The sequence below is a fragment of the Jatropha curcas genome, chromosome 5 (assembly GCF_041381405.1).
Source record: "Jatropha curcas cultivar XTBG-Jc1 chromosome 5, XTBG_Jcur_1.0, whole genome shotgun sequence".
Taxonomy (NCBI): Eukaryota; Viridiplantae; Streptophyta; class Magnoliopsida; order Malpighiales; family Euphorbiaceae; genus Jatropha; species Jatropha curcas.
In genome coordinates, this window is record NC_143155.1 from 21,529,710 (window position 1) to 21,541,700 (window position 11,991).

The 11,991-nt window shown below is 31.7% G+C and overlaps 1 protein-coding gene across 4 annotated transcripts; it reads left to right on the forward strand.

Moving 5' to 3' along the window:
• The first annotated feature begins 770 nt into the window (after positions 1-770).
• LOC105650703 (LEAF RUST 10 DISEASE-RESISTANCE LOCUS RECEPTOR-LIKE PROTEIN KINASE-like 1.2) lies at positions 771-11,789 on the forward strand. Of its 4 annotated transcripts, XM_037636163.2 has the most exons (5): positions 1,403-1,540; positions 5,523-6,124; positions 9,918-9,950; positions 10,096-10,359; positions 10,617-11,789. In XM_037636163.2, the coding sequence occupies exons 2-5, from the start codon at positions 5,659-5,661 to the stop codon at positions 11,543-11,545; spliced, it is 1,692 nt and encodes a 563-aa protein (XP_037492091.2). In that variant the 5' UTR covers positions 1,403-1,540; positions 5,523-5,658; the 3' UTR covers positions 11,546-11,789. The 4 variants fall into 4 exon arrangements, with proteins under 4 accessions (XP_037492090.1, XP_037492091.2, XP_037492089.2 ...); XM_037636162.2 differs by lacking the exon at positions 5,523-6,124 and having other exon boundaries at positions 771-1,540; XM_037636161.2 differs by lacking the exon at positions 1,403-1,540 and having other exon boundaries at positions 4,797-6,124.
• Positions 11,790-11,991: the final 202 nt, after the last annotated feature.

An 11,991-nucleotide genomic window follows, 5' to 3' on the forward strand; every position in this document is an offset into this window, starting at 1 on the left:
TTTTTAATTATTTTATTTGTGATAATTTATTGACCATTAATTAGTTAGCTTAGTTGATACATCAATGAGAAATTACTGATATAGGTCTTCAATTAATTACAATATGTTTTATTAGTTTTATTAATGAATTTACATCACTAATCGAGAATGCTATTGCAATGTAAATTGTTTTAAATTTTACCTTTCCTTAATATTAAAAAAATATTATATTAAACAGTAAATTTCAAAACATTATTTTGTATTATGTTTATAAAAAAAAAATTTAAACAAACAAACAATTGGGAGAATAATTAGAAATTTTCCTAGGAAGAAAAAAGTATTTCTTACATTTTTGAAAAAGAAAAAAGAAGGAAAGTCTTGGTCTTGGTCTTGGTTCAAGTCATTGTCCTGCTCACCTTCTAGGAAAGTATAATCTAAAGGAAATTAAATAATTCTTTAACGAAAGGAACGTGGAGGACATATGTTTTTATATGGATTACGTGTTGTTTATAACCATTGATTTTAATTTTTATACGTTGTAAATAAATAAAATTTAATTTATTTATTAAATTTTTTATTGTAAATTATAAGATTATGAATAATTTATATTATTAAAAATCTAAAAGCATTTACAAAATAGAAACAATATTTTATAAAATAAAAAATTCAATAATTAAATAACTTCTTATAGAAATAATAAAGTACGTTGCAAATACTATATAGGAAGGAGACTAGTGTAATTTCACACCTTGATCTCTTTATAAAACTAAAACTTAACTAGTTAATGTACCAAAATACCATTTCATTTCAAAACACATTAGTTCCATGTCAAAACCTCTCTTCTTCTTCTTCCTCCTCCTCCTCTTCTTCTCCGTGATATGCTTTGGGGTCAATTCTGCTAATCTTCCATCCATATGCTCTACGCACCACTGTGGAAATAGCGTCGAGATTAAGTATCCCTTCTGGTATAAGAGCGCCACAACTCCAAATCAATATTGTGGGTATCGGGGTTTTGGTATTTCATGTTCTAATGATGAGCTTATACTTCCCTTACAAAAAAATGATTATTATGTTAAAAATATAAACTATACAAGTAATACCATAACACTCGTCGATATTGACGCAGCCGGCCAAGAATGTCCCCGGGCTCGCCACAACATTACTTTTGAAGATTTACCACTAAATTACACAAATTCAGATTCCAATCTGACCTTTTACTTTGATTGCACAACCAATCCCTTTTCCAATCCTATGAGGGATATTAAGTGTTTGAGATTCGATACATTGAAATCCTATGTTGTTATAGGAGGCAGCGGGATGGAAGACGTTGATTGGAACGGAAGGTGCAAGGAGAAAGTGGTGGTGACGGTGATGACTACGGAGATTAGAAACCGTGGTTTGATTAGTGGGTTTGGTGGGGCTATGAACCAAGGTTTCGTACTTGATTGGAGCACTGTTAGAGATTGCGGTGGATGTGAAGCTCGCGGTGGGTTTTGTGGGTATGATGACGTTGCAGACCAGTTTTTGTGCTTTTGTAGCGTACGAAGCAATTGCAACAAAGGTACCTGCTTATTTATAGTACTATATTTTTTTCATATATGTTTATTTATTTATTTATTTTGTTTGTTTTCTCCTTTGATATAGATAAATTTTACATTAGAAAAATTTGATGAAAATTAAAAAGTAAAAGAAACAATGATTAATTTGTGTAAAAGACAGGAGAATTCCCCCAAGCTAAAATTTGATTAATTTTTTCCCAATTATTTTTATTTGAGAAAGCACTAAAAAAAAGCATAGGACCTTATTTGTACCATTTGATTTGATGGTTTGTTTTCCCAACCTTATTTTCTATAATGAAAATATTTGAAGACAAAATATGGATACCTCTATGATGTCTTCGTCACTTAATTATATATAAGACTAATTTCATTTTAGAATCGGTGATTATCTTTTTCAAAAGAATTTTGAGTTGATTGAATATTCAATTTTGTAGAAACGTTTAAAACCCAATTGCAGCCTACCACTTCAACATGTAGGAGGGTGCATTGAATCAGGATTATGTTAGATTTTAAAAAAATTATTGAGTCTAACGAAATTGAAGGATTTCCTAACATTTGCATAAATTCCACTAGAATTCTACATAAAGTTGTATGGTACTGATGGAACTTTTCTTAATAGATTTTGATTGACTTTGATGGAATCACAAGGAATTTTATATATCTAATTAAAATTAATAGATTTTTGGATGGATAAGGTAGTTAATATTTAAATGAGTTCGAATATGGGTAGGTATTTAAATAAGTTTAGAATGGATATGGATAATAAAATTTTAAACAGATACTTATACATGTAGTTTAAAATTCACGGGTACTTGCTCCGAGGTGTATTAGATTAAGAGTTTATTAGATTTTAAAAGATTTTTAAAATCTTTGGATTGAAAAATGAATTTGTGAATGACTCTTTTATTCGTATATAACACTTTTAAATCCAACGAAATTAATAATTTTATAGAATTTTTTTAAATCAGTAATTTTTTTGAATACCATTAAATTTATATGGACTTTTAAAAAGTCAAAATTGAATACCATCAGATTTTTATGGATTTTATGATAGTCTAAATTGAATACCACAAAATTTTAATATACTCTAAAAAAATCTAAATTGAATATCATTGAAATTTTAAAATTTAAGAGACTCTTAATCCAATATACTCTCATTAATTTATTATTAATACTATTACTTTTTGTTGGGTCTCTTTGGAAATGTCATAGAGTTCAAGTTTATGGTTGGCCCATAGCGGCAGCCCATAGATTAGGCCCTTCGTTTAATTTCTTCGGCTTTCCTCTTTCGTTGCTTGTTTGAATTTTGGCATCTTAGCTACATAGATTTTATTTTATAGTTATTCTATCAATTAGAGTTACTGTCTCTATCCCCCATATATATATAAGTAGAGGTAGCATTCTGAAAACCGGCGTACACGATTCCAAAAAGGCCGAGCCGAAAAAGCTCGTTAAAAAATGGACGGACCACCTACTCGATTTCAAAACAGCCGAGCTTTAAAAAATGGACCCTAATTTTCAAGTCCAATCCGGTCTGCTTGGGCCACAAATGGGTCCGACCATGTCCGTTTTGGGGGTTTATTTATTTATTTATTTTTCTAACTTTACTAATTTCTTGGATTTTTATTGGCTTTGTATGTCCATTCAAAGATTTTTAATGTGGAAAAAAAGAGAGAAGCAAGGTCTATACAAATTTTGAATTGTTATTCTCTTTTTTATTTTAAAATTTTATGATATATAGATATATATATTGTTTTAAAGTGAGTTCCACAAGCTTTGATAAAAGACGGGCCGAATAAAAAAACTTGTTTTAAAAATTGGTCTCAATTTCTTTTTTATATCCGAACAAATTACGGAAGAACACGAACTATATATGGGTTTAAGTCCATTTTGACAATCCTATATGTAGATCTAATTTGATTTTCACATAAATTACGAAGAATTAATCCCTGTTTTGGTGTGAGTTTTTTCTAGGTCAGGAAGTCACTTGTGGCCACATATTTTCCGTTTTAATCACGAATCATGACCCGTCTCCAGTATAGTTAAATTATATTTTTATTTAATTTTTCTAAAATACCCCTTTACAATATTAGATGATGTGCGTACAACTGGAAGTATATATATATATATTTAAAGATCTTTGCCGAATGCACATTCCAAAGCCTGTTCATAATAAGGGAAACACACCCATCCACCAAGTTTCTAAATCTGTGAACCGTGGTTCCTCTATTAGAACAATATATTAATTGTTTAATAATATACTAAATTGATATTAGTGCTTTGCTGAGACGTAAGCTGATTTGGCATATTTAGCTCACTGTGCATCACATCAACAGGCATATATATAATCTTGTATTGAGATGTTTAAAATCAATGAATAAATGAATATATACATCCTTTCTTTTCTATTTTCTCACTTTCCATTTCTCTATTCTTCAATTCTCTCTCCTTTTCTCTTCTTCCAAACACCATTACGCTATTCTCATATAAACAATTAGAATCCCTGATTTGTGATCTTAACATCAGCTAAATAATTTATTTTTATATAATTTTAGATTTATCACTTTTCTCTTTCGCAGTCTCAACGGTTAACGTATCAAATTTAAAAATCGAAATACATAAAATCTATATTAGATATATTTCTGTTATGTGGCACATATGAGGCACTCATATAGGAGAATATTTGAAATGTTTTTGAGAGCATCAACACATAGGAGAATAGGTTTAGTTTCTAATGCTAAATTTAGCTCAAAAATAACCCTGCTCGTTTATTAAAAAGAAATTGAAAGTATTTCTTCAAAGATAGTTGTTTTTTTAGACTAAATCGTAGCAATTAGAATAAATAAATTAACAAATAAATGAATAACAATTAATAGAAATTGCTATGACTTGACTTCAAAATAGTCAATTGATCTAAGGATTATTAACTCAATTTGTAAAAACGTTTATGAGCTCTGCTCATTATTATCAAAGCAACATCGAACTTAGGTGATATTCCGCAATAATTTTTTAAGTAATTTTTAAGGTTTTGTTTAGTTAAAATGTTAAACGTTATTTTTTATAGTATTCGATAATATAACATTTGAATTAGCTTTTAGAGGTTAAGGTAGTTTTTTTATAAAATATTAACATTTGTTACCAAAATAACTAATTTTACCGCACGTACCGTTAATATATATATATATGTTTTTTTTTTTTTTTTTTTTTGAAGAAAGACCCTTAATAGTTTTTTTACCACTAAACAACTCTCCTCTCCTCTTTTGCCAATACCAACCAACCAATTTGACATCTTTCACCTTCTTTAATTGAAACATTCTTTTCCTCAAGTGATTATCTTCTTTCTAATCCTCTTATTGTTATTGAATTAGTCCAAGTCACATTTCTAATATGAAATTGTACCGTTCTAAATTAAACCACAACAAAGGCTTCTCAGAATTCTGGCTTTTCAAATTTACATCTGTAGTGTAAAACTATAACTGGACGGCACAGCAGATTGAATTCATTTTTATACTCTTTTTAAGCTATTTCCCAGCAGCTTCAAACAGTCAAATATTAGAATTTGTTTTTCGTCTGTCGCCCGCCATCAATCATCTTCTACCAAACAGAAGCAAAACTATATTTCCATTTACTTAATACAAAAGTCTTAGTCAAATGTCTTCTCGTGCTTCATAATCGAAGCAAACAAAATAAATATAATCACTTTGCATTTAATATTGTAATATTTAATTCTTCAATTCCTTAGTTTCTGTTATTATTACTTATCATCTTCTTCTTTTCTTCTTTGACAAAAAAAAAAAAAAACACATAAATGGATACTCATCTGTTCTTGCCATCCCATGTACACTCCATGATCACCCTCTTCTTTCTCTTACTTTTTGTTTCATCATCTTACTGTGAAGATGATAAGCACTATACAGAGTGCAGCAAACCCTTTTCATGTGGAAATTTAACTGGTCTTTATTATCCTTTTTGGAGCGATGAAAGGTCTATAATATGTGGTGACCCAAGGTTTAAGCTCCGCTGCGAAGAAGATCAATTTCCTGTTCTAAGTATCACAAATCAAGATTTTCGGTTACTGTCCGTTGATTACTCCGGACAAACAACGATTAAAATCGTTCGAATGGATTTATCTGAAAGTATTTGTCCGGTGAATATCGCTGAAATTCGTCCGATTACTATCGACAATGCTCTCTTTTTAGATGAAAAGGAGGTTCAAAAAGTTACTTTATTCTACAATTGCTCAGCGGAAACACCTGCTATTCCAAACCACGGATTTTTATGTGATGTAAATGGAGAAGAAAGGGCTGCATATTATGCGACTGGTGAGTGGGAGATAGACCAACTTTCCAACTATTGTACCATCGAATTGCAGGTTCCGATTCCTAGAAATGATATCGAAGAAATTTCGAACGGGCTTCAAAATTTTGAGAGAGTTTTGAATGCTGGATTTAATGTTGTCTACAAGCTCGATAAAATGTGCGAGAGATGTAGCAATTCAAGTGGGATTTGCGGTACCAACTCCATTACTTCCAGTTTCACCTGCCTTTGCCATGATCGTCCTTATGCTACGAATTGTCCTAAAGTTGGTACGCGTATTCCTTTCTCTTTGCCATTAATCCGTTTAATATTTTTTCCAACATCTTCCTCTGTTTTTAGATTATTAGTCTTGCCAATGAGTTCAGTCAAGTATATGCAAATTGTTAAATTGCAGAGTTTAGATTTCGTTAATATATATATATATATATATATATATATACTAAAAACCACCTAGATGGGAAAATTAAGATTTTTTTTTTTTTTTTTTTGAGAAGGGCAAATTAAGATTGAAAGCAAATATGAAAGAATTTTATTTTAGAGGTTCCGAGATTATCTTTATCCGTAATTTTATTAGAGCAAATGTCCAAAACTGCAAGTTTGCAAAGTTTGGGAGTCTAATTGCAAAAAGAAGAAGACACCTTTGTTGATCAGTACAATTTTATGAAAGGTGTATATTTGCAGTAGGCAAAAAGAGAAGGGTCACGATCGTTGACTAGTCTTACATACAATACGACAACTTAGCTTGACCTTAAATTGAGTATCTTGTTTGCTTTCCTCGTGTTCTTTGAAGTTGAACCAGTCAATAGTCTATGAGAAGGAGCTTGGAATTTGCAATTGCCTACTTTTTTGAACTGGGCCTTAAGCTTAGGCCTGGCTATGCTTGGCACAAGTTGAATGTTAAGGGCGTATCTGTCATTTAATTATCAAATCCCGAAAGTCCAATATTTTTCTGCTTAATCTATCGTTTGGTATAAATGAATTTTATAAGATTTTATGGAATTTCTAATTTTGAGTGGTTTCTATGTCAAAAAAATATTTGTCTTAATTCAATGAGTATGAGTTCTTGGATTTCCATAACTAAGAAGAATTCCAACTTCCAAATTCCAACGGGTTGGCAAATGAAAAACAGGCTCTTTTTCCACACTTTCGGTTCAACAAACCAAGTCCTCAATCGAAAAAAGCCATCACACTCAAATACACTGGCAGCCTCTTTCAATTTGTAATTATCCCAAAGTGCCCTCACCTAATCTTCCCTTCTTCACGAATCCTTATATTTATGCGGGCATAATGGTCTTTCCTTGTCCATTCTTTTGCTTTCTGATCCACTCATACCTTGACCCTCTGTTCATTTAACTTGTTTATGGCCAGGAAATTACCTGGCCTAGACTTTAGAGAATCAGAACATTATAGAAAATTTAGATCACCATGATGTCATTATTGCTGAAATGAGGTTTGGTTTAGAACATTAGATTATTTAAATCCCTAATTGGGCCTCCTTATCTTGACTTTTTTCTTATCCTTTTTGAGAATCTGGACCTTTTTCTACTGTAATTTATTTGTAGGGCACAAATTTGACAGCTGAAATTTGATTACTTGTTCTTTTTTGTTGTTTATAATTAAGAAAATTTAATGAAATATTATGTGATACACAAATATGAAATCGTGATTTATGTTTTGAGAGTTTGAATAGGGAAAAATCTAACTATCCAAATTAATATTCTTAAATTTTGTCAAAATTTCAGAAACATATTCTTGAAATTTTTATATGCTGCTCACAGTCACATTCTTTCTGTATGTTGAAAATTTCTCCCATTGAATTTCTTATGATCATTGAGCAGTTGGCCAATCACGCCTACTTTCCTCTTGAAAGCAGGTTAGTCACCGTCCAGTCTTAGAGTTCCCCAAAAATTTGGCTTCATGATTCTAGTAGTTTCACGCCATTTACGTTTATAAAATTATTGGTAGTAGACAATGCTCATTTTGGTCAAGTAGTCCCCACAACGTTATGGTTATTCTTCTAAGACTGTAGTATGCTCGAGCAACTCATTGTCCTTGCTTTTGCTTCAACCAATAGTTTTGGCTCTTTCTCCTCTTTTTTCAAACTCTTCATAATTATTACAAACCAAAATAAATTAAACAGACCAAAATTTATAAGCAATCATTTCCATTTCATATTCTTAAAACCAAGAACAATATTATTTCTTTCTCTAAATGCTTCTCTTTTTCTCCTCTTCTTTCTTCTTCCACTCCCAATGGATTTCATAAACTACTACTTCTTGTTCTTCTTCTTCACTTTAGCTTATCAGTCCTCATCAATGGAAGATCAAAAGTTCCAAGCTTGTGCACCCACAACTTGTGGCCGAGGCCCTAACATAACATACCCTTTTTACCTAAGTCAAGTTCAAAAACCATTTTGTGGGTATCCGAATTTTGATATTATTTGTAATGATGATGATTACCCAGTTCTTAAAATCTCTAATGATGATTATATCATTAAAGATATTTATTACAACAATCAGTCTTTTCTTGTGGCCAGTGCTAGTGTCTATAAGGAAGAAGGGGAGGACTCATGTCCAATTCCTTTACATAATGTGACTCTTGATAGAACTCCTTTTAATATCAGTCCTGATTATATTGATTTTTCTTTCTTGTATAATTGTACTTTGAAGCCAACAAAGTTCTTTTCCTACCCGATAACTTGTGCTACTAATGCTTCTTTTTATTCTTTTGCCGCTTTTCATGTTCAAGAATTAGAGTTGTATTATAACTATTCTTTAGAGTCATGTCATTACTTAGTTAACTCTCCTTTACATGCTACTGGCGATTTTGAAAATAGTATATTCCAAAAGAATTATACTGAGATTTTGAAGATGGGGTTCATGTTGAATTGGACTGCACATAATTGCAGTAGTTGTGAAAGAAGTGGTGGTCGCTGTGGATTTGAGAATAATGAATTTGTTTGTTTTTGCCGTGACCGGCCTTATCAAAATTCGCCTTATCAAAATTCATGTTATGGTGGTAACTTCAATTTCTCAGCTTATAATGTTATTACTGGTTTTACATAGCCATAACTAGCCCAGCTTGTAATTTTGTAGATTTTGTTCATTATTATTATTATTATTATTATTATTATTTTTGGCTTTTCAAGTAAAATCAGCACATAACTTTTTTTGTTTGTTAAATTCGCTCTGGATGAGGTTTAAACTTGTATCCTCGTAACCCAGAGATGACTTTAGTACCATTGAGTTGAAACTCATTCATAGTGCATAATTTTTGTAAATGTAATGTTTAATTGATGACATAATTTGCATCATATGGTTAGAAAAATATTCTGCATTTTTCTAGTCAACAATCCTTAGTCAAGTCGATTCATGCTATGTAGGGTACTATTAATAAATTGGGAATTTAGTAGTATTGGATAGGCTAGTTTCTGCAAACTGCAACTTGATCTGTTACTTGACCTCTTCAAAGTCTAGAGCTTGTCACTCTCGATAGTTATTGCACTAACCATAGATTCAAAAATAAAATTGTGACTTTGTGTTGAAGAATTCAGCTCAGGCGAGTCGGATTATCACAAATTCTCTCTTGATTTTCCCCTCTTTCTTCTACCAAATCCTTATAAAAAGAAAAAAAAATTCTTATCAGTTCTACATAAGTGGGTCCATCCATAGATTGCATTGGCTCATTTCCTATTGTGTTGAATATTGCATGATTTTATCAAGTGGGATTTTATTTTATTTTTATTACAAGTGACATTTTGATGTTCTGCAACATTTCCTGTTGACTGTTTTACCATATCAAGTGAAATTGAACTTTTTAAGCATATACTCCTTTTCTGCTTCAAAAGGATTTACCTTGACGTACAATGTTTGCTTCTATCTTGCTGTCAATTAATATTAATTTATGACAGTATACTAGCAACAAGAGAGCAGCATTAAACCATCTCAATATATATACTTAAATCTTTCTTGCTCCTAAAAAAACCTACAAAGTTTAATTTTTATTTTGTTTTAGTTTTATAAATGTTGTAACACCTCATTGCTGCGTATTCTTCTATTGCAGACAGTTCAAAGGTGCCACTAAAAGTTGGTATTGGTAAGCGACTCCCTCTTCATCTTAATTTTCTCAGGTCCTTTATCCAAATTCTTACCTTATCATGTCTAAATGGCAAAGAAATAAATTTCTTGCACACTAAAATGTCACTGAGAATATCTATTGCGTCATATCTTTTCTCAAACAGGTGTAGCAGCAGGTTTTGGAAGTGTAATCATAACATGCATAATCTTCTATATTTATCTAAGACGCAAGAAAAAAGCATATAATCCATCTTCCTATATCTCTCAAAGCAACACATCAGATTACTCTTCTTCGAAGTCAGATGTTGAGAAAGGAGGTAGCTACTTCGGTGTTCATCTTTTCACCTATGGTGAACTTGAAGAGGCTACAAACAATTTTGATTCTGCTAAAGAGCTTGGAGAAGGAGGTTTTGGCTCTGTATACCATGGTAAGGACAAACTTTGGGCCGTTTGGCATTAAAATTTAAACTATTTTTCCAGAACAAATGTCATTTGAGATGCTGTAGAAAAGGAGTTTTGGAGTGTTGTTTTTAAAGTTTACTTCAATGATCTATAATCAATATTCTCAATTTAGTACTTTTTTCAATAGCAGCTTAAACAATAATTCAAAATAATGCCTTTATATCTATTGACAATTCTTATTTAAATGAACAATTGATCACAAATATTCTTTCTTGCAAATTAGGCACACTTCGAGATGGACGTGTTGTTGCAGTTAAGCGCCTGTACGAAAACAACTACAAAAGAGTTGAGCAGTTCATGAATGAAGTTGATATCCTAACTCGGTTACGCCATCCAAATCTTGTGACACTATATGGCTGCACATCCCGCCACAGCCGTGAACTTCTGTTAGTGTATGAGTACATTCCTAATGGTACAGTTGCTGATCATCTTCATGGAGAAAGAGCAAAGCCTGGTGAACTCCAATGGTCTACTCGAATGAAAATTGCTATAGAGACTGCTAGTGCATTAGCTTATCTCCATGCTTCAGATATCATACACCGCGATGTGAAAACCAACAACATTCTTCTTGACAACAATTTTTGTGTTAAAGTTGCAGATTTTGGATTGTCTCGCCTCTTTCCACTAGATGTTACACATGTTTCCACTGCTCCACAAGGAACTCCTGGCTATGTCGATCCGGAGTATCACCAATGCTATCAGTTGACTGATAAAAGTGATGTCTACAGTCTTGGAGTAGTCTTAGTTGAGCTTATATCATCAATGCCAGCTGTTGATATCACGAGGCACCGGCATGAAATTAATTTGTCTAATATGGCAATCAATAAGATACAGAGCGGTGCATTAGATGAACTTGTTGATCAAAGTCTCGGATTTCAATCAGACTATGCAGTAAGAAAAATGATAACTGCAGTTGCCGAGTTAGCATTTCAATGTCTACAAAGCGCGAAAGAGTTAAGACCATCTATGGAAGAAGTGTTGGAAACTTTAAAGAAGATTCAAAATAAGGGTTACAATATTGAAAAGGCAGAGGAAGTTGATATTCCATCAGATGATGTTGGATTGCTGAAAAGTGGTCCTTTGCCACTTTCTCCTGATACTGTTATGATAAAATGGATAAGCAATTCTTCAACAGCTAGTATCAGTAGCTGAGTTTTGCTTCTTTCACTGTGTTTTCAAGTACAATTTCAGTTCTTGGAAGGGATGTATATATATGATTTGAGAAGGTGAGATGTGTGTTCTATATGCTTAATGTTCTCCTTCTGCTTATTATTCTTTAGGTGATTTTTGCCTTTTTACTAATCGATTATATATTAGTTAAAAAAATATTGCTTTATTCATTGAACTGACACTGTAATGTATCTTAGAAATAAATTCTGTATATCTTGATAATATAGTGCAGCTATTTACTGTAGAATAGTGTTGTGCTCTTTTCATTGCTGGGTAGTGATTGTTGCATCAAATCTTGGTAGATTCAAAACACTCTTAAAAAGCATATATTAATTACTAAATAACCCTTTTTTTGATATTCCGATATAAAATTGAGCCAAATATATATAATTACGAGTAATTTTATCAATTCAAACGCTTATGAAAAT

Excerpts from the sequence above, each read along its gene's own strand:
- LOC105650703 (XM_089721365.1), top strand. The coding sequence starts at position 7,886 with ATGCTCGAGCAACTCATTGTCCTTGCTTTTGCTTCAACCAATAGTTTT. Across the intron at positions 8,874-9,917 it reads TCAAAATTCATGTTATGGTG|ACAGTTCAAAGGTGCCACTA; the intron begins GTAACTTCAATT and ends CTTCTATTGCAG. Across the intron at positions 9,951-10,095 it reads GCCACTAAAAGTTGGTATTG|GTGTAGCAGCAGGTTTTGGA; the intron begins GTAAGCGACTCC and ends TTTCTCAAACAG.